General features: G+C 42.2%; 1 protein-coding gene across 2 annotated transcripts in view; it reads left to right on the forward strand.

Annotated features, from left to right (window-relative positions):
* The window catches only part of LOC116040231 (kelch-like protein 25), a 26,112-nt gene extending 13,875 nt beyond the window's left edge, over positions 1 to 12,237 (forward strand). The window contains exons 6-12 of one of the 2 annotated variants that reach the window (XM_031285524.2): positions 182 to 345; positions 1,804 to 1,951; positions 2,278 to 2,474; positions 3,845 to 3,950; positions 4,065 to 4,220; positions 5,177 to 5,593; positions 11,710 to 12,237. In XM_031285524.2, the coding sequence (XP_031141384.1) occupies positions 182 to 345; positions 1,804 to 1,951; positions 2,278 to 2,474; positions 3,845 to 3,950; positions 4,065 to 4,220; positions 5,177 to 5,563 (1,158 nt within the window). In that variant the 3' untranslated portion in view covers positions 5,564 to 5,593; positions 11,710 to 12,237. The remainder of the gene's footprint in view (positions 1 to 181; positions 346 to 1,803; positions 1,952 to 2,277; positions 2,475 to 3,844; positions 3,951 to 4,064; positions 4,221 to 5,176; positions 5,594 to 11,709) is intronic. The other variant, XM_031285525.2, reaches the window with a different exon arrangement.
* The last annotated feature ends 11,564 nt before the right edge of the window (positions 12,238 to 23,801 follow it).

The raw sequence follows: 23,801 nt of genomic DNA on the forward strand, positions 1-23,801 counted from the left end.
TCTCATTCCTTAGTCTCTCTTCTTTAAAAACTGGCTAAGGCTTCATGACTCCATCCTATCTGGGATTCACCCATTATTCTTGAAAACCAGTAATCAATAACCATAATAGCAGAGCAGCTAAATGCTAGCTAAATGCTTATTTTTGAATGGTGGATTTGAATGGTCTCCTGACTTGTGGCAGGTTGTGTTCACCTCTGTGATGCGGTGGGTCCGATACGACTTGGAGGCTCGGCGTCAGCACTTAGCGGAGCTGCTGCGGGGCATCCGGCTGGCTCTGCTGCCATCCGACTGTCTGCTGGAGGCGGTGGCCTGCGAAGAGCTGCTCATGGCTGACAAGAGGAGCAGGTTAGGCCACTCTGCTTTCTCTTCCATTCCACTTTCTCCTGTCCAAGATTAGAAAATATAAAGTTACATATTTAGAATCCCAGAAAATATACTGTATTGTATAAACTTTACATTTTGCTCATAAGTTTTAAAATTAGGACAAATACAACTAATCTACATGAATATCTGTAGTTGTAGTGTAAGCCTTGCTCCAGGTGTATCACAGAAGGAACATGCTACTGCTTTATATTTCTAAAGGACTATACTACTGGGAATATGCAAACTATGCATTGTATGTGTATTTACATGTATTTATTGTTATTTATGTACATAGTATGGACAGAGGACGTAGGGGTGCTGACGGGGCTGCAGCACGTCCTAAACGCAGGTATTATAGAAAACTATCAAAAAGTTTAAAGTGTGGCCGGGTTAGCTCAGTTGGTAGAGCAGGCGCGCATATATTCACTCGGGGTTCACTGCGGGTTTGACTCTGACCTGCGGCCCTTTGCTGCATGTCGTTCCCTCTCTCTCTCCCCTTTCATGTCTTCATCTGTCCTGTGGAAATAAAGGCCTAAAAATGCCCAAAAAATAATCTTTAAAACCGAAGCATTGAGAACTTTGTAAGTGTACCGACAGTTTATTGAACGAAGAGCTGCGGGAGCTCCGTGAAAGGGCTACGAGAGAGAGAGAGAGCTATGCCGCAACAGAGCCTCGTACAGCTGGCGATGCCAACTAAAATCAAATGCAATTTGCACAATATATCTGAAATGATCGCACCGATGTAAAACATAACTTGACTAGTTTACTTACTCAGTGAATAACTGTCCATCTTGTCCCTCCGGTCTGGGTCGCCTTCTCCGTTTTATTTTCGGGACATAGAAAAAAGTTTACCTGTTCATCAGAGAGGGGGAATCTTCAGACTGTACAAAACAGCGTTACTCCTGTTGGGTGGCCATAGCTTCACAATGTCCGCAGGTACACGACCAGTTTCCCGAAGTACGAGACCTTGTTGCGGCATAGCTCTCTCTCTCTCTCGTAGCCCTTTCACAGAGCTCCCGCAGCTCTTCGTTCAATAAACTGTCTGTACACTTACAAAGTTCTCAATGCTTCGGTTAACATGTAGGGACCCTCACTATGCTACCGTTGAAGTCTGGTGATATTTTGAGCCTTTTTAGTGGTTTAAATAGCGATTTGTTTTTACTTTCCCTGTGCCCCGAATACTAGCGTTGTACGCTAACCAGCGGTCCGCGCTAGCTTCGTTCAAGCTACAAACACAATCAATTAGCATGAAAACATGTCCCAGAGAGTGACAGAGTGGCTACACATCCGTTATTAATCCCTAGGTTCATTTTGCGCCAGAATTGTCCTTTTAAAGGAGAATTGTGAGAATTAAGACATGTTAGCAGCCGTGGCTGTTCATAGACAGTTAGGCCACTTACTTTTAGTAAAGGCAGCTCATGTTTTAACTCTCCTCTGCAGGTCAATAGTTGAAGAGGCAATGCAGTGTAAGAAGAAGATCCTTCAGAATGACGGAGTAGTGACTAGTCCTTGTGCCCGGCCGCGTAAGGCAGGGCACACACTACTTATACTGGGAGGCCAGACCTTCATGTGTGACAAGATATACCAGGTAAAAGACAAAAACACAGGCCTTTCTCCTTGGATGAACTGTTTTCATGTGTGACAAGATTCTGCATGTGTTGAAGTAAAAGGTGTCCTGTTGGCCTGAAGTACATATTCATTCACTTTCAGTGTTTTGTATTTAAGCCTGGAGACCATCCACACCAAAATGTTATAGAAGTATCCACATTGCACCAGTTAAAAAGGCCTACATCTCTTCAGTGTAATTGCTTTAGATTGCTTTTATTTTGTATTTATCTTTTAAGTGTCTTTTCGTTGAATGTAAGTCATAATCCATTTACTAATCCTATAATCACTGTTGTTGATCCATTTTAGGTTGACCATAAAGCCAAAGAGATCATACCTAAAGCCGAGCTGCCCAGCCCCAGGAAGGAGTTCAGTGCATGTGCCATTGGATGTAAGGTTTACGTCACAGGAGGAAGAGGATCAGAGAACGGAGTCTCTAAAGACGTCTGGATCTATGACACTGTCCATGAAGAGTGGTATAAAGGAGCACCAATGCTAATAGCCAGGTGAGTTCCAGATGTTACGTTAAAGTAAACAGAAAAATGAACAAAAGCATATCCAAGTACTCTATCCCCAATGAGCGTTGGTCAGACTGCTGCTGGGTGCTGTCGTTTGAGCCAACATGGATAATGACATTGTGGACAAGTGGGTGTTTGCTGAGCAGAGACGGGATGTGATGTAACAATTTTAACACATGGTAATCACTACAGTTTTGATTGTATACGTCTTAATATGGAATCATTAACCATCAGAGTTGAAGGAGTGTGAAGTGGGGGCTTGTGGCAAAAAGATGTAGTCACAGCCCAGGGACACTATTATCACTTTATAAATGTAGGAGCGTAAGCATATCTGAAAATGACTTCATGGGGTTGACCCTAAAACGTCTTACCCTAACACCTGGCAACTGTGCAGAATGCATGCCAAGTGTGAAGTAGATTTGATGAATGGTTCTGCAAGGACACACAAATACACAATCTCACACACACACACACACACACACACACACACACACACACACACACACACACACACACTGCTTTTCAATTATTAGGGATGGCTATCGGACCAGGACTACACTGGTACCGGTTTCTGACCGGTCTGTACCCCAAAGTATCGTTAAGCTCCTGGAAACAGTACTGCTATCGTTTTTTTATGTGACCGTTCTAAGCACGTGGGAATGATTTTAAACTAAAATGTGTTAGGAATAACTAATAAGTGCATATGAGCGCCATACCACGGCAGTGAGGGTAAGGGAGAGATAGAGTGCGGATCGGGACGCATTTTTCTGTCCGAGCCCGGCCGAAAAGAGCCGTAACCGGACCTAAGCCCGACAGGCATTAAGATATTTATGTTAAAATTAAAAAATGTTCTCATACTAATGACCTAATATGCACATGTTTCGTTGTCACAGCTACATAAACAAATTTCCACACACAGGAAGACAGATGTTAGGGTAATATTTTAAATTTATTTTAATCACAAAAACGAACATTTGCATCAAGTGAAACAGGCCCATTGGCTACCTACATAATAAGCTGTTTTAAATTTAAAATGTTCAATGCCTTATCGCGCTGATGTGACCGAGCCCGACCCAAACCCGAACATCATTTCTAAATATCTTTCCGAACCCGGCCCGGCCCGTCATGTACCGTCGGGTCCCGTTGGGCTCGGGTCGGGTATCCATCCTCTAGTGTGTGAGTGAGTGAGCGATGAATATTAGGCAGTAAGGTTCTTGACCTGCTGCGGTCTGAGTGGTACCTCAGCCATATCAGGGTTGACCACACTATGATATAAAGATGTTTGTAATGAAAGATCAATAACAGTAAGCCCATACATTGCCCATGCACACACATAATGAGGGTATTGTCCTCTCCAGGTTTGGCCATGGTTCAGCTGAGTTGGAGAACAGTCTCTACGTTGTTGGAGGTCATACAGCCATAGCGGGAGTTTTTCCTGCCTCTCCATCTGTCTCCCTAAAACAGGTACTGACTTCTTTATGTGAAAAGTTTCAGAATTAAAATTTTGTATATGTATTTATGAATGTGAAAACCTGATGTAAGCTGTATATGTCTGTTTGAAATAAAATATTTCCCTAGGTGGAACGGTATGACCCTCTCAGTAATAAATGGACTATGATGGCTCCTCTAAGAGACGGAGTCAGTAATGCAGCCGTGGTCAGTGCCAAACTCAAACTCTTTGTTTTCGGAGGGACCACCATACATAGAGACAAGGCCTCCAAGGTTGGTGGATTTGTACATTTATCTTCCTTACAAGACAGCTCACCACATTCCACTATTCAAACCAGCTAAATACCAAAATACTATGACTGAACATGCACTGTATTATTTAACAATATGGGCCCTATTTTAACGATCTAAGCGAAGGTGTTTAGGGCGTGTCCAAATCCACTTTTGCTAGTTTGACGGCGGAACAAAGGGTCCGTGCGCCGGGCTCATGGTTCAAAAGGGTTGTACTTAGTGTCTTCATTAATTCATAGGTGTGTTTTGGGCGTAACATGCAATAAACCAATCAGAGTGTCATCTCCCATTCCCTTTAAAAGCCAGGCGCGTTTAGACCATTGCTATTATGATGGCGGATTTGCACCGTAATATTTTTATTTGTAATCTTTTGTGTGTGTGTGCTGCTGTGTGTCCCTGTGTGTAACAAGCATAGTGTGTGCACGCTGTGCATAAGCCTAGGAGCATTTTACTAATTTGCTGTTAAAATAACAATGAAATGCTGCGTTATTGACTTTAGACCAGGTTTCTGTTGGTCAATGGTGCGATCACTTCCCGCTGCCTCAAGATAGCAAAACGCCAAGAATGCACCTGAACACACCTCCCTGTAAGACCAGCACGCCCATGGGCGCAAAGATGGGTGCAGGTGCATTTGCTATTTAAACGGCGCGGGCACTGGACGAGAAACTGACAACTGCGTCGGTCTTAAACTAGCAAAGACACTTGCGTCGGGCTTTGCGCTGCGCTGCGCCGGGTGCAAGATAGGGCCCTATATAAAAAAGAACCATTTGTTGTTAAATGTTCTTTACTCCACTTGTTTAAGTGTTTGTGTGTTTGCATTAATTATATAATGTAAGACATATACAGACCAAAATAACGAGTCCTTAATTCAGTGTAAGTTTTGCACCTGAACAGAGTCAGCGATAGCACAGCCTAACAACTGTCCAACCTTCTATTTCTTCTATATCTAGGTCCAGTGCTATGACCCTGTGGGTAACCGCTGGGATATTGCGGCTGAATGCCCCCAGCCTTGGCGATATACAGCGGCTGCTGTCTTAGGGAGCCAGATCTTCATCATGGGCGGTGACACTGAATTCACTGCTGCCTCTGCTTATCGCTTTGACTGTGAAACTAATCAGTGGACGCGGGTAGGCGACATGACGTCCAAGCGGATGAGCTGCCACGCCGTGGCCTCAGGAAATAAGCTGTACGTGGTTGGAGGTTATTTTGGGACGCAGCGTTGTAAAACATTGGACTGTTACGACCCTACGTCAGATAGTTGGAACTCCATCACCACGGTGCCTTATTCACTGATCCCCACCGCCTTCGTCAGCACATGGAAACACCTTCCTGCATAACTGGGAGACCCCAGGAGCCAGCCATTCCAGGTACATCCTCAAGACTGACACTAGCACATCACATACTGTATGGCCAGCTCTCTGAAGGCTGACCCAACCCAGTGCCATGTTTTGCCTTATATTATTTGTGTGGTTTTTTATGCGGTCATTGTTTATTCGCCTTAAAGAGACAATGTACAGACTGTACATTAATTATAGCTAGACACACACACACACACACACACACACACACACACAACCATTACTTGAGTGCAGATGTCTGCAGAATGGACTACTGCTAAACACTACTCATGTTAAACACAGGTTGTGTTTAATTCTACACCGAGGTCTGTTCCTGAACTTATGTTCTCCTGCTCTTCTCTGAGTGTAGAAAGATCCTGGGCAGCATATAAATATCCTCCATCCATCGTCAGATTCTCATTTACATTTTGTAGACCTACCCGGCCTCAACGGTAAGAAAAGGCTGTTGCTCATGGACGTGACGTATAAGATCAATCAAACAATAAATACAGTATAGTATTAGGAATGGTAATTAATATATGTGTGCAGTTGCTTTCTGAGCAGCGGGCAGGGCTTCAGGGTCAAGGATTCCTTCATTGCGACGAAGCAAGAAAGACTCCTCCTCCATCCAGAGGTTGTATAGTGAGGCGGAGGCTTGAAGCCGCGAGTGAGGAAGCTGTGCCAGTCGGATGTCTGCACAAAGACTTGCCCAGTCTCATCACCACACGGGAAGAGCTTGTAGCAAGCGTCGCTGTCGTAGAGTTTGCAGTTAAACTTGTACTCCCGGGTTATCTCAATCTCTTTAACACAGGCCTCATTTAAAGAACCTAAATCCGAGACACTGTATGACATAATCCGTGAGTGGAAATTCCTCTTCGCCTCCCACTCACTCACTTTCTCCGTCATGATTAGCGCTAACATTAAGATCCAAGTCAGTCTTCTCGTCTCTCTCATCATCACCTATTAGTGTGTTGCAATAATCCAAAATGATATCCATCCAAATTGTTGTTTGCCGTGAAAAACTATACTAATCATTTGACATTTACATTAATGTGGACATTGTATTACAGCTGAGACTTTAATCATTTATGTGTAATAATTTAATCAGAAAATACATTAAATAAACAGCTCAAAATCAACTATTTCCTGTAAAAAAGTGTTTCTACAAGAACAGGCAGCATGTTGATGGAACGCGTCACAAATGTGGCGGGGCTAACGGAGAGGCGACTGGATAGGTCTGCGTCTCTAGAGCAGGTTACCAATGTCAAAACCTTATCTTATTTCCAAATAAGTTCTCATTTCTCCTGACTTTGTCTTGTTTGAGCTGTGATGTAATGCTTAGTGGTGGATCATACTGGAATCTGGGAGCACTTCCAGCACTCGGAGCAGCAGTACCAGCCCCATGGGGCTCCACTTAGCCTGGCTAATTGGGAATTGACTGCTTACTGGGTTTAGGGTTAGGCCTAGCTTTGTTTTATGGTTATTATTTATTTATCATCACAACAGGACATGAGGCAAAGACTTAATGACCCATTTTGCTCATATTATTATTATTATTATTATTATGAGTCATTTATTTTAACACCAGGGATGAGAGTGATCCACACAGATTCCCTCAACAGAGGCACAGAGGACTGGCTGAATCAGTCTGGTCTCTCTCAACATGTCTCGCATCAGATGACTCATCAAGGCCAATCAGATAATGCTGTGATGTTAGAGTAAGACAGATCTGTCATGTCCACATGAAACAAAAGCATTTTGTCTCTCTTCATCAGGCTCCAGCAGTGAGCATGACCAGTTAAACGTTCACCGTTAGCTTGAATATTTACATTAAGGCAGAAAGTAGTTTACGTAGTAACTAGGCCTGTCAAACGATTCATTCTTTTAATCGCGATTAATCGCCAAATTTCTATAGTTAATCACGATTAATCGCATGTTTTATCACATGAATAAAATTCTATTATTTTGCATTTCAGAACAGTTTTTAAGTACATATTAACAATGGAAAGCCATTCTTACCAGTGTATCTTAATTGGGAATCAAATGCATGCAAAGAAAGTTACTTTATGAACTTGAGTTTAAGATTTGTAATTGTTTATTATTTATTTACTGTAAACAAAAGAAAAATGTGTGAATCTGTCATTATTGCACAATTCCTAACCTAACTGAGATGTAACACTAACACTTTTCTTATACAGTACAAACAAAATGGTCCAAAAACCGGATGCCACAGCAGGACATTTGTAACCTTTACGTTTTTCTAATAAGGAATGTAACAATTCTCCTGGACAGAAAAGGGGGTGGACAATGTCCCAAATGACAAAAATTGTCAAAAAAATGATACTAACAACACAGTCCTAAAACCGTATGCTGATATACATAGTCAATATAGTGTGCAGTAACTTCTAAATAATTTTGATTACTCACTGACGTCCAGTGATCACCGGTTAATGAGACAGCGTTTGCAGCAGTTCCAGTGTGGCTGCTTTCTCCGTATCATACAGGCTGTGTATGCGTGAAACTACTGTCCCCCTCCACAACTTTTTAAAAGTAAACTTTCCATTCAGAATCTTATTGGCATCCATTTCGGCGTCTCGCGCTCGCCATCCACTCAAAACCTGACGTTAGCCTACTACTCTTTGGCCGGCTCGCAAGCCCAAACAAGTGTGTGCGGCGTGCCTGTTGTTTAGTTTCTGGTCTAGCTAGATCCGGTGTGGTGTTGTAGTTTTTCTAACGTTACTCGTTGTTGCAACAGCATGTGAAAAAAAACGACAAAGTTTGCCAGGCCAAAAAGAACGTTAATCTCGTGATAAAGAAATTGACGCCGTTTAAAACACGTTTAACTGACAGCACTAAAGGTACACTGTGTAGTGTTGTAAGTATTTTATTAGCTAAAATCAATGTCTTCATTCATATATATGTCCTCATTGGTGTAAAATTACCTCTGCCAATGATATGACTTATCCTCATAAGCGAAGAATTTCTTATCTGTATTTACATTGGACGGGCAAGTCCAAGGAGGCTTCCATGTCATTCCGCCATTTTGAAAAACTCTAATCGCTGAGAGGGACATAAAGCACTAGCCTACCTGTCTAGCTAATCCACAACGCGTTTTCGTTCAGAGCCAGCGTCACGTGCTGAAACGGAGAAGGAGATCAGTGAGAGGCGCTTGTCACCGCCCCGGCAAATTTGAAAGCCTGCACTGCACTTTAGTTCATAATGGAGGATCATACTTAAACCGAGCCACAGGAGAAGGAATCCTCGTCGCTGAAAAAGGGAATTAAAAAGGCAACGTGACACATAACGGCTACCATAGTTGCAACATGCATTTGAAAAAGCGAGGCGCTAGACAGCACTATTCATTTTGAATGGAAAATACAATTTCACCGCTAGATGGGAGAAATTCCTACACAGTGTACCTTTAATCTCTGTGTGAATGTGTTAAACCTATCAGCATAAACACAACAGACACTTACTGCTCAATGTCAGCTCAGTTCTCTGATGTGCTGACTTCAGACCAGCTTTTGCAACAGGAGCCCACTGCACTCGGCGCTGGTACTCTGTCTGGAAATAATAGCTGCAGACGCTGAAAGCTAAAAGCTTAGTGTCATTCCTGCTGAAACTTCAGCCCTTCTAAAAGTAGCGTGATGAATGCATTCACATGTAACTGACTAAAAGTAATAACTTTTCTTTCTAAAGATCTACTCAAGGAAGAGTATGCTGCAATAAAAGTACTCTGACAAGTACAATTTAGTCAAAGAACTTGAGTACATGTAGATGAGCAGTCTGTGACTACAACAGTTTTAGGGTTTAGAACTTCTTCAGGCTGGAGCTGACGGTGTTCACCCAGACTTAAGATCACACACACACACACACACACACACACACACACACAATCCTTCAGATTCAGTTTTAATGCAGAGCTCTTTTTCCTGTTAATGCATTGCAGCAAATTAGTCTTGTTACAGCAGAACGGGATATTTTACAAATGAAGAGCAAACTATAGTATTAGACAGTAGTGATGCTAATTTAGATTTTTTCTGACTAATAGCCGACTCTCATTAACCGATCATTAACCGTTAACCCACAAGCAGGCAACAGAGTCCCAGTTCAGCTGTCTGGGAGGCTCCGACATAGTTTCGGGGTTCTGCAGACAGCCGAAGGCTCCAAAGGTTGTCGAGGCCCAGAGACACCTAGAATATTGGATAGAACTGCAGGTTTTTTCACACCTTATCCCTCATTCAGATAGTAATAAGGTTGAAAATACACACAAACAGGCAAATTAATTTAAGAGGTGCAGATAATGTGGGTCAAGAAAAGTTCCACAGGAGCGTTGGATTTATGCTTCGCTCCAAGGGAACTGTCTGTCTGCCTGTCTGCCTGCCTGCCTGCCTGTCTGTCTGTCTGTCTGTCTGTCTGTCTGCCTGCATGTCTTTCTCTCTGTCTGTCTGTCTGCCTGCCTGCCTGTCTACCTGCCTGGTGATCGCTTCATTTCTGTACTACAGACAGCATAACTCCTACACACACACCCCTTAATTAAGCCAAACCCATTTCACCATTTCACAGCACAAAATATTTAGGCTAATTACTGCAAGCCCCACAGCTAAGCAAGTGGAGCTTGCAGTAATTAGCCTAAATATTTAAACACCAAAAAGCATTAAACCACTTACCAGATACAGGGCATCGACAGGTTTATGTTGGGCTGTAACGTTAGAGATAATTGGATGTGGCACACCCACATTTTCTCTGATGCTAGTGTCTTGAAACGGACAGGTCTACTGTGTTTTCGTGAAGGGGAAATAAATTAGCCTTTAGTGTGCACACTCATGTTTGAGTCATTGTAGGGATTAAGCACATGTCAGGATTATATTACTGAGAGAGAAAATCCTTTAATACTTAGCTGGTGTCAGCCTTTGAGGAGGAAGAGGAGAAAGAGGAAGCAGATATGGGGAAACTGTATGAAATTTGAATAAGTCCACTTTCTGCATGATCCTATGGTGTGTTTGCAGAAGAACCAACCGTAGATATACAGTAGATTATTAAATGATTAAAGACACATGTTCCACTCTGGTTTTATCAGTACTGATATGCCTACCTTAAAAACATTCAGAAGCAGCTGTTAGCTCCATGTTAATGACATGATCTACTAGTAGCAGTAGGTGCCATGGATGTTTACATGTTTTATCGATTGGTTGATGTTTGTGACTTTTGACAGCATTTGGAACATGTTGAGTTCAAATTCAAATGTGTCCAAATCAAATCGTATGAATGTTCTAACTTCTCATTAGCACAGAATAATAAACTCCATCAGTAACAAGAAAAGCTTATTGTATTGCTCACAGTAGACTGACAGATCTGACCACAGCTCATAGCTTTGTTTAGGATAAAGGGCCCGGCGCAGCGCAAAGCCCGACGCAAGTGTCTTTGCTAGTTTAAGACCGACGCAGTTGTCAATTTCCCGTCCAGCGCCCACATCGTTTAAATAGCAAATGCACCTGCACCCATCTGTGGCCCATGGGCGTGCTGGTCTTACAGGGAGGTGTGTTCAGGTGCATTCTGGGCGTGCTGGTCTTACAGGGAGGTGTGTTCAGGTGCATTCTGGGCGTGCTGGTCTTACAGGGAGGTGTGTTCAGGTGCATTCTGGGCGTATTGCTATCTTGAGGTAGCGTGAAGTGATCACGCCATTGACCAACAAAAACCTGGTCTAAAGTCAATAAGGCAGCATTTCATTGTTATTTTTAACAGCAAATTAGTAAAATGCGCCTAGGTTTATGCACAGCGCACGCACACTATGCTTGTTACACACACACACACAGGGACACACAGCAGCACACAAACATGCAAAAGATTACAAATAAAAATATTATGGTGCAAATCCGCCATCATAATAGCAATGCACCAAGGTCCAAACGCGCCTGGCCTTTAAAGGGAATGGGAGATGACATTCTGATTGATTTATTGCATGTTATGCCCAAAACACACCTATGATTAATGAAGACACTGAAGAAAGACGACAAAACAATGAAAAAAGTTTACATTTTTACACAGAAAAGCAAAGTTGGAAGACAACACAAGGGTTAAGACAGATACACATATGGGGTCCTTATCTTTCTCATTTCTCCCTCCTGTCTTCCTGTCTTTGTCAGGTGTTGACTGCGGAGGACTCAGCCTGGAGGAGAAGCTGAGACTTTATGGAGCTCCACACAGGACCAATACTTCCACAACACGCTGCACCTCACAGACTCAGTCAGTCCTGAGCCAACAGCACAGCAGCCAGGTCTTAACACACACAGAGAATCCCTCTCTGTACCGTGCTTCCTGAATCAACAGACACTTTGATCAACCTGACTGATGGACGCGTGGAGCACTCATACAAACCTATGAGGGTTAATTTTGGTTGTGGCTGTAATGTCTTACTAGTCATGAAATTCACTACTACACCATCCCAGTGTAAAGATGTACTTAAGTGGCTTCACTCAAAAACACAACAAAACGCCAAATGAAAGCAGCTCAGTTTCCTGTGAACTCAACTTCTTATTAGAGCTCGCACTGCACACACTCACTACATTACTATCACTTCTGCACCAATACAGTGTTAATGAAGGGACTGGGGGGGAGGGCGGGCATTTAAACTGCACTCTCTTCAGCATCTACATTAAGAACAGTCTGAGGGTTTACATTTTACAGCAGCAGTACATCAGGTAACACCAAGACAATATCTAGCTTCTCAGCGTTTGATTGGAAACATTCTTCTTTAAAATTGGCTGTGTAATATTGCTATTCTCAGCGGAACAGTGGATGTTATGGGTAATTTCAGGGTTTATTTTTCACATTGAAGGCTCTGCAGTTGCATCATAAATGTTTACATGATAACAGCTGAAAAACAAAGTGATGAAAATGGTATGATCATGTTAAAGCTAAGTATGAATACACAATTGTGTTAATTAGGTTATTTTTATTCCATTACTAAATAAGTGAGCACACTCGATGCTGAGTCGTCAAACCGGTCATTGCTCCAGTATATCACAGACTATATAGTGTCAGAAGTGATGTAGGGTGTAATCATTCTCACTAAGCATTCAGACAACACTACAGAACAGCAAACAGACTAAATAGCAGGCTACAAGTGATCACTTCTGAACAACAGTGGTGTTAGCTATGTTAACGCTTAACCAGACTGTTGACAAGGAAACCTTTTTAGAAACACAAACTCAACACTAGAAAAATGTTAAGACTGTCTTTAATACTGATGAAAGTTGAAGGAAGCAGTACATAGAAGCATATCGAGGATATCTTTTGGTTATCTGGCTTCACTAACCCGAACAACCGCAGTCACAACTCCATGAATCTAACCATGGGCATGTTCACATTAAAGGGGCGGGGTTTGCAGCATATGACCAATCAAACATGGACAAGTCTACTGGCAGCAGAGGAAACAGCACACTATAATATTAGACATATACGGAGAAAAAAATCGAGTAGGGTTGGGTACCGAAACCCGGTTCCACTATGGAACCGGTTCCTGCGCAACCGGTAGGAATCGGACCGGATTGGAACGCAAATTTCGGTTCCTCATTTCGGTTCCACTTAATGTGTCGACTGAAATATTTTCCCTCTGTCGCTCCAAAACGGACGTAAAAATATCACACTTTCTCTGTAGTCTACCGTTAGCTAGCTACTGTAAATGTAGGCTACTTTTAAAATGCCATATTTTCCCTCTGGGCTCACCAAAATGGACGTAAAAGCATATTGACCATTCACTGCAGGTGGTCGCTAGTAAACATATTACACTTACAAGAATCGGTTTAGGAATCGGAATCGTTTTAAAAGTACCGGTTTGGCATCGGAATTGTAAATATCCAAACGATACCCAACCCTAGTATCAAGTGCTTCTTGAAAACGTCTCTTTTAGTCTTCTTCTAAATAATGTTCTTATTTATTGTTATGCATAAACAAACACGTTTCAGATAAGCATTTAGACATGCCTGCCTGCCCTCCCCTCTCACCATGATCTTCTATGGCGGGGATGCCATCTTCCATGAACATCTGTTGGTCAGTAGGTAAACCCTTTATTCCTGAGCTGTTCAGCACAAGTTACCATGGTGAATTCTCCTGATAAAAAGTAAACCAGCGTCATGAGAAAGAAAAGCCACGGTTAACCCTGAAGTTCCCCTAAATCCTACTTCGTAGTAGCCTGACAAGCCAGACCCACATCCAGATGTTGGGTCTGGGAACTCACCATTGGCAGGGCTCAATCCGAGGGGCGGGTCTTTCAAATTCGAATTTGGGATAGCGCTACAACCAACCACAGCAACGAAGAAGGTAGCAGAGCTAGTTGATAGATTAAACTTTTGCTGTATCCGGTCGGCAAAACTCCCAACACATCCTCCTACAACCCTAACCCTTTTTTAAGAATGACTTCAGTGCCGTTCTTAAGAAAAGCTTAACTCCAAGTCTTCCAGAGTTCGAAAGACCGCTGTTCGCCAGCAGCAGCAGCCATCTTCTTTGTTTTCAAGTAGCAGGGAATTCACGCGGAACCGTCGCAACTCTGCCGTCATTATGTTAAGCCCGCCCACCGACTCTATACACGATGTGATTGGCCTGACTAGAGTTTGGTTTTTCCAGCTTGCAAGTCAACGGAGAGTTGCTAGACGACCCTGGCTGCAAATGACATTTGCTGCCGCTAGGGTGCCTCTAGATATCTAGGCTAACTCCGTAGTACAGGCCCTGTAAACATATTGCGTCGTGACTGAACATTATGTTTATTCTTCATTAATAATTGAACTGTTGCCATGACAAAGCACAGTAGTTTGCTGTGGCATGTTGAGTTAGGTCTCAGTGTTGAAGTGCCAGAACATACACCACTTGATGGTGATTGTGATGAGTTCTGGGTGGAGACATATACTCCAAACCATAGTGTCTACATAGTCTTTTAACTTAATGGTGTCCTTGTGTCTCATGTGGAGACGCAGTAACAGTGTGTGAAATCACAGGAATTCTTACTTTTGCTTTTCTCGAGTGCCAGACAGACCTTTGCTGAGCTCTAAAGCAACATTTTCCAATAATTTCTGTCAATGCTTTTATGTCCAAAGATAAGGCACAGGAAACACATTTGGGAGCATGATCTGTGGATTTAATTCCAATGCACATTTAATATGACAGTTTAACATCTTTGCAAGTTGCACATGCACTCCATTGTTTTTCCAGTAGCATGTTTTAGTGTTGAAGGACCATGTGAAAGTGAAGTGGCACTGGGCTGTTGGTGCCGCATCAGGGAGGGGACATGATGCTATTTGTGTATTTTATAGGACTAATATGAGAAGCACAGAACAGCCTTGTGTACGGTGTCCTGCAGAAACCATCACTGCCAAAAAGACGTTTGAAGCAGAAGCTGAACCCTTAATATGTTTCTGTAACTCCTATGCACTTTTGATATTGATCAACGCATTAATTAGCGGTGGTGTGACTTTGTCCCACAGGTGTGGGATATGTTTTACATGCCGGAGTTAACACCAGCTGTCACAATATGAAAACATGGCACCAAATGGATGAACAGGACTTCTGCAGGACACAGAATATCATGGCTGATATGTTGTATTGTCTCTGTGATACAGTATTTGCTGGTGTTGTCCAACTGTTGAAGGTACTGCCGTGAGAAAACTCTCTGTGACTTTAATTTGACTGGAGTTGGATCTTAGCTACTGCACAGAAGTGAAAATGAGTGAAGATGTTTAAAAAAAATACTTTTTACCTGTTTTTAGAATTTGAAGAAGTAAGAAGGAAAGTGTTTTTGAAAGAACTGAGGATTTTTAAATGATATGGACAAAATGTTGTACTGTATGTTTTTACTGGGGAAACTAAACTGACTCACTTTTGAAACTCTGCATAGCTCTTGAAAGTGAAGAGGATGATGAAGGCATGTCCTACTTTTGCGCAACATTTATTGTGCTTTTATACCTCAGTGGCTTTTTTAACACATCTGTTGTCAGAGGAGGAAAAAAACATGAACGTAATAAAGATTATTGCAGTAAATGAAAAGGTGCATTGCAAAGTAACTTTTGGGGATCCATTCATTTACCTCTACCAGAGAAAAAACAGCAGCAGCAATGTTCTTGTTCTCAGGACTTTGCTCTCTTTGTTTGAATTACGTCTGAAATACATGTTTTTGTTCTGACTTCACAGCAGGTTCAGTTTTCATTTAAGGTAAGTACTGTATGTCTCTGAGATCTTTACAGCAATCACCTTGTCAAAAAAAAACAGTTGGTCCAACAGAAACAAGTGAACATTAACATATATATAGCCTTTTTCTATTTCAACCTGATGAGTTACTTGAACTTAAAGATGCAGTAGGTAAGACTTATAAAACTAACTTTCTGTCATATTTGCTGAAACTGACCCTATGTTCCTGTAGAACTACATGAAGCAGGTAACTTAAAACAAAATCTGGCTCCTCTGGCACCACCTACAGCCTGTAGTGCGATTTGCAAAAATCCACCCCCCCCCTGTCCAGATGCACCAATCAGGGCCAGGGGGGGTGTCTAACTGCGTGTCAATCACTGCTCAGGCACACGCATTCATTCTCCCTTGTGGGGGGAGGGGCTTAGGAGACCATTTTGGGCTTTAGCGGAAAGGGGGGGAGAGACAGAAGTTGTTGATGTTCACATTTTTTGGCTAAGTCCTGGATCTTCGCAATCCTACCTACAGCACCTTTAAGTACTGAACAACTGTTTAAATGCTGTTTAAATTAGGAACTGGGTCGTGACTGACCAAACTACAGTCTGGATGTTTGCCCCTGATAACCTTCAGTCGGCGATCAGACAGAACATGGTGCCTTATCTTCATCTTCTCCATCTAGTCGGTGTCGTTCCATGAGATTTGATACACACAATAGGACGCTGACATGATCATGTTTCTTTAACTAAGAAATGGTTAAACTTAGGTCTATTGTGTCGCTAATACATGCTTTTATCTCAGACGTGTTTTAAGACTCGGGGACCGACATCATGCCTTCCAGTCAGCAGCCCCTTTGGAATAGTCTCCCAATAAGCTTCAGGTCCTTGGACTCTCTGGACTAGTTCATTAATTCCTGATAATGGACACCTCATCAGGCATGAATAAGGAATGCCATTTCAGTGGAATACAGTTTACAGAAACCAGATTCAAATTGATCAAACACCCTGTGCAGTTACAATATTTTAACAAGTAGCTTTTAGCAACCTTTTCTAAAGGTTTTGAAAAGAAAGGGAGTTTAGAAATGGGCCTGTAGTTCTGTGGCAAGGAGGGATCCAGGTTGGGGTTCTTTAACAGAGGATGAACTATAGTCTGCACCCTGATATAAAAGAGATGGCTTTATAACGTTGACTGTACATTAGCTGATGAAGTTAATGATTGGCATTTAGCAGTCCTGTCGCAAAGGGTTTGTTACAGAGGTTCTGATGGTTGCTCTGATCACTGTAGTCTTTACAAACATCAATGCTCCATTGGGTTTACCCACCAATGAGGCACAAACACGTCAAACCATTGTTAATAAATGTAATGTTCAACAGCAAAATGTTGTAGAAGGGATTTTTTTTTCAAATCTATGCACCCCCAGTCAACCTCATGGGGTTTAGCAGGGACATTGACCAACTGCCTTCCACAGCAGATGCACAGCTTAATTTCCCCAACAGTAACACACCATTCGCTGTATATGCTGAAGAAGCACATTTATCTGCCTGCTGTGTAGTGTCCTAAATTTGTATCTGTTTTACCAGACATGACTAAGGTCAACGTTAATGGCAAAGAATGGATTCACATACACTTTATGTACTCTCACACACACACACACCACACTCCCCCATGGTGCATTATTCATGCTTGTTCCTGTCTATAAATATCCAACATGGCAGTAATGGAAGAGCTTTACAGTATATTATATAAGCTTCTGTATGTCAGTGCAGTCCTAAATCTCCCTGGTGTGTGCTGGCCTCCATGTTCACTGTTTGGTGTATTTAATGTATCAACACTGTGATGGTGCTGTTTAAACCCTGAGATGTAAAATCAAGAGTGCAGTTTAATTCCCCACCAATAATCAGCTGATCCTGATGGTAATTACCTAATTCGTGTTTTAACTGAGTGAAAAAAACCCCACTCTTTCTGATCCCCGATTAGGGGCATATACATTAACAAAACCAAACAGAACTCTCCATCTCTACCCTGACAACCAGCAGCCGTCCCTTTCACCACGTCGGTGGAAGATATATTTACATTTGCAGCTGCCTTGAACAGAACAGCAACCCCTGCGCTAACATTACTGCCATGACTAAGAACATGGGGCTCCTGTAGAGGGAATTATGTCTAAAATACGGCCCTAAGGCCTGTCAAATCTGACTCCAATTTATTAATTCCTGCGCCTTCTTTGATTGGACTTAAGTTTACCCAAAACACAAGGATCAATCTGAGACGAAGAGTTCAGTTAAGCAAATTTTAGTCCAGCATAAAAGTACAACACAATTGCGGTTTCACAAACAGAGACGAGCAATCAGACATCACGTCAGAGATGGTCCACCAAGTTGTCCTCCGAATTATGAACGCTCCTCTATTCTTTACCTCAAGCTTTTATCCTATCCTCACAAGGGGGTGTCTTCTTATTTCTAGACAGAAACTGTTATCTTCACAGACACACATGCCAAGGTCAGGGCCTTCTGTGTGGTGCAACTTCGTCTTCATTCCCGCAACCTTCAAACAATGCACCATAATGCCATAAAACCCTAAATAATTTTTATGTCTTAGGCTATGTTTACATGGAAACGATCTCACGAGAAAACGCAAAAGTGGCGTTGCGTTGTCACTTTTTATTCCGCGTTTAGACGAGCGTTATGGGGGTGAAATCTGCGTGCATATGGTGACGCAAAAGTGTGTGAAATGCGATCCACCAAGTCTGCGTGCCTGTGTAGAACCTTCCTTCTACTTGTCTCCCTCTCCTCCTCCTCTCTCCCTCTCCTCTCCCTAGTAGCACGAAGCGAACAGCAAAAGCTGAGAATTTTGTCTGGACAGATGAGGAGGTGGAGTTATTGCTCCAAACAATGCACACACAGACACACACACACACACACACACACACATTTTAACCATTTATTTATGTCCACATGAAGAAAAATGGTACAGGGACACAAATAATACAGATGCAGTACAATACATACACAAACTCATGGACCAGTGGCACGCAGCAGGTCTTCACAATATCACTTAACAAGCACAATACTCACTTCTTAAGGGTATAAGTAGCAACGTCTCCACCATAGATGGCGGCTGCCAATAATAGCAGATATGGCACAGTACTTTGCAAGCCGTTTAGCCCTCTTTTTGGCCATCCCAAGTTGTTGCAGCCCTCTTACTACCAACCTGTGTGTGTTTCCTAGGCTACCAAATATGAAAACGAGTAGTGTGCACCTATAGCCCAGCTTTGAGATGGTGTTTAGGAGTGGTTGGTATTTGACTACCTTGGTATAGAAAGCCTCCTCCATGCTGGAATCAAAGCTGCAGCCTACCTCCAAAATGTACACCTCACACACATACACACACACATGTGGCAGACACACACACACACACACACAGCACACACACACACACACACACAGCACACACACTTGCACAGTGCGTTTTTACCCTTTTAGACGGGAACACGACTGTGGAGCATTTTTAAGATTTCCACTCTGGAGGGTGGTTTCACTTTTTTGTGTTTTTAAGCCCCAAAAATGCTGTCGCCGTCTAAACAAAAGGCACAGCTGATAAAATATTTTGTCGTTTTCACCTGCGAGCATATTCCTGTAAACAGGGCCTAAGCTTAACTTTCAGTGCATCAGAGACATTTTCCTTGAGCCACTTCCTCAATGACTGCACACAGCTCTTTTATGAACACCAGTACAACTTTAACTGCTAATATTCTATACTCCCACCATAAACCCAAATATGTCTCAACTGCTGGGTCAGAATGTGTTTCCTGCAAAAACGGCCATCAATCCTTTTCTGACTAGAAACCTCAGAAATTATAGCCCTCTTGTGCCTGTCTCTCCCACCATTGATATTAAGAGATCCTATTTTAAGGCTCCTTATAGAAAAGTCAGAAAACAGAAACAGACAAGTTGAAACAAGCAGAGAACAATATAAAGAGGTCACTGAGTTGACATGATCATTTCACTTCCTTAGTCTTTTTGAAGATCTACATTTTGTGTTCTTTTTTTCAAATTTTGAGGCGAAACCATTTCTTTTCATCCAACAGGTAAAACCAACCAGTCTTTTTAGTGCAGCAACAGACCTGATCAATTTGTCAGTGTCTTTGAAGTAATCAGTCACTTTCACAGATTTTTTAAAAGTTTCATTCAGAAACATTTTATATCATCTAACGACTACAGATCTGTGCAGTATTAGCAGTATCAGACTCTGAATCATACTCCCCATGATGCCTGGCTGCTGCATACACCCTGTTCATCAGTGGTGATCCCAGTGTGACCTGCCGTAAATCTTGTGGAGGCTACTTCATCAGTAATTCCAGAACCCCACCCAGAATTACTCTCTGCAGGCACAGAAAACGGCTGCTGCTCAGACTGACTCTGTCTCCCCACGTTACCATTTTCACTTTGCGAAACCGCAATCTGCCGCCGCACTTTCAGCAGCTGCTCCAACTGCCTTGGGCCCGGCACCGGGCCCCAGCCTCTGCAACCCCGACCTCGGCATCAGAGGAGAGGAGACAAGGAGAGGAGGAGACGAGAGAAGGAAACAACAGAACAAAACAATCATGATGACTGGCGGGGAAAAAGCAAAAAACTTCTCAGACGCTGGTGAATTTCTGCAAATTGAATTATAATTTCGGCCTGTTCTCGCACAGTGTAGGGAAACCTGACACCTTTGCGTGGGAAGTGGCGTACGCACATTTTCAGCCCCGTTTTGTGCGTATAAATGAGACCCCAGATCTGTGTGTTGTTGTACAAAAAAAAACTTTAAGGCATAACACGTCTCTCCAATACATTATATTAACGTTGTGTGATACTGTAGAAATATATTGCACTTATTTTGAAATATATTGCCTTTTAACATGTGAATCTGCAGGTGAATGCAGGATTTCCTTCTGGAGTATGAATAACTCTCCAGAGGAACTTGGAAGACTGTTTTCCACTTCTGAATCAGAAGACCAAAGGACTGAGGAGGAAGACTAACCACTGCTAATAATCACACACAGCAGAGAGAGAGAGAGAGAGAGAGAGAGAGAGAGAGAGAGAGAGAGAAAACACAAGGAGAGGAGGAGAGGAGAGAAGGAAACATCAGTGACTGTACTCTCAGTAGAAATCTGCTCCTCTCAGCAGCAAGGCGAGAAATGACCCTGTTGGCTGAAATATCTTTCTTCAGACTGCTGCTTCCTATGAATTGCTTCTCTGCAGAGAATATGAGGAGAAAATCAATGTGGTGCAGATCTAATGTGCGGATGTGTAAGAGGGGATAAATCAGAGCTTCAGGTCATCCACTGTGTGTTGGTGTGTCATAGCAGCGGGGCTGGAGAGGGGACGAAAATAACAAAAAAAACAATATTTGGATGAAGGGGAAGGGTTTGGTTTTAACAGAGTTATTTTGTATTTTTTTAAAGATTATTTTTGGGCATTTTCGCAGCAAAGGGCCGCAGATCGGAGCCGAACCCGGGCCCCCTGCACCTCCACACATGGGCGTCCGCTCCACCAACTGAGCCATCCAGGCACCCGACAGATACGTTTTGAGTTTTTGAAGTTTAATATCATAATGATATGTATTTAATAAACAAACAGTTTGAACCCCTCCCCTCTGGCAGGAGGCTGCAGTCTATTAGGACCAAAGCATCAGCCATAAGAACAGTTTTTTCCTCTCAGCAGTCAGCCAACAAGGCCCAGGACCCCCACTGACACTGACTCTTAACCCCCCCATCCCTAGTCACTATACTTTGCACTATCCTCCATCATGGACTATACATCTACCCACTGCACATTGTATATATTTGTTTGCATTCTGCATTTAACCAATTCAGCCTCCTTTTGTCTTTTCTGCTATCCATCCATCTTCGTCCACTTATCCGGTATCGGGTCGCGGGGGTAGCAGCTCCAGCAGGGGAGCCCAAACTTCCCTTTCCCGAGCCACATTAACCAGCTCCGACTGGGGGATTCCGAGGTGTTCCCAGGCCAGGTTGGAGATATAATCCCTCCACCTAGTCCTGGGTCTTCCCCGAGGCCTCCTCCCAGCTGGACGTGCCTGGAACACCTCCCTAGGGAGGCGCCCAGGGGGCATCCTTACCAGATGCTCAAACCACCTCAACTGGCTCCTTTGGACGCGAAGGAGCAGCGGCTCTACTCCGAGCTCCTCACGGATGACTGAGCTTCTCACCCTATCTCTAAGGGAGACGCCAGCCACCCTCCTGAGGAAACCCATTTCGGCCGCTTGTACCCTGGATCTCGTTCTTTCGGTCATGACCCAGCCTTCATGACCATAGGTGAGGGTAGGTATATTTGTTTCTGTTTCTGTCTTTATTGTTTATTTCTTATTATGTTTAATATCTTTGTGTATGTATGCAGCAATCAGCAAGGCAAATTCCACGTAGAGTAACTACTGTGGCAATAAACTCCTTTCTCATTCTGATTCAGATTTTTTTTTCCGATGTGCTATAGCCTACCATTAATGTTTAACATGCTATATGTTGACTTTAAAAAAAATACTCGACAATTTTTTTTTCGACAATTCATATTACGTTTTTCCACATATACTTTTTTTTTACATGCAATAATGTCACTTTTTTTTAACATACTACACTGACTTTGTTCGTCATACTAATTACTTTTAATTAATTACTTTACTAATTGACATATACTGTGACTTTTTTATGACTTTTTCGTCATACTATACTATGATTATTGCGACATACTATACTATGACTGATGAGTTTTCGACACTATACTATGACTTTTGTATCACTTTTTTTGTCATACTATACAAAGATTTTCTCGACATACTATATTATGACTTTTTTCGACATACTATACTATGACTTTTTTTTACATACTACACCATGAGAATTTTCGACATACTATACTCTGACTTTTGTATCACTTTTTTCATCATGCTATACATAGATTTGTCTGACATAGCATACTATGGCTTTTTTTCGACATGCTATACTATGAATTTTAATAACTTTTTTTGACACATTATACTATGACTATGACTTTTTTCAATGTACTTTTCATCACTATACCATGACTTTTTTTTGATATTTTTGGAAATACTATACTATAACGTTATGACTTTTTCATCATACTATACTATGATTTTTTTTATATTTTTGGACATACTATACTATGACTTTTTTATGACTTTTTTCAACATACTACACTATGACATTTTATGACTTTTTTCCACACACTGTACGAGGACTTTTTTCGACATAATCTACCATGATTTTTTATGACTTTTTTCGACATACTATACCATGACTTTTTATGACGTTCTGTGTATGAAATGGTTTGAGAAATGGAAACGTCATAGTGATATTCAAGAAAAAATACTGCTCCCTGATTACTTGTTGCCATTAACACCGACTTACGGCAGCTATGATTGGCCAGGCGTCCATGCTCGCTCGAGGTAACAGAACCGGATTTGTTCAGGTCCCCTGTTGTATCCCCTGACCAATCTACTATCCTAACCTTAACTACTCAAGGTCAATGCCTAACCTCAACCAATCGGGCTGCTTCGTAAGGCGGGTCTTGCTTAGACCTGCTCTGGGATCCATAATGCTAACCATGCACACTTATCTTGTGGGTTTTCTGAGGAAATAAAATTTCTGCTTAGTTGACGACAAATTGATGCAGTGGCTCTCAACTGCCGAAAAATTGCCACTGTGGTGCCGTGATGTGTGCCGAACGGATGTCGCTCGCTAGGCCACTGCTGTGCCACTGTTGTAACACCTACAACTTTCATACAGTACGGCTATTATTCATCTTTTTAAAGACATTCATTTAATTAGAAAAATTATCACTTTTCCACATTTCTTACAACTTCACCTTCTTCTTACACATTTTAACCAGCAATCCAGTTTAGCTTTAGCATTAGCTTTTCAAAAAACATTAATTATTCCACATCTTTTTTACATTAGTGGTGTTATTCAACTTGCCAATGAAATTCATAATAATTAAAACCATTCCCACTTTTCCAACTATTCTCACTACTTCAATTTCTTCTTACAGAT

Source organism: Sander lucioperca, chromosome 7 (genome assembly GCF_008315115.2).
Source record: "Sander lucioperca isolate FBNREF2018 chromosome 7, SLUC_FBN_1.2, whole genome shotgun sequence".
Classification (NCBI taxonomy): Eukaryota; Metazoa; Chordata; class Actinopteri; order Perciformes; family Percidae; genus Sander; species Sander lucioperca.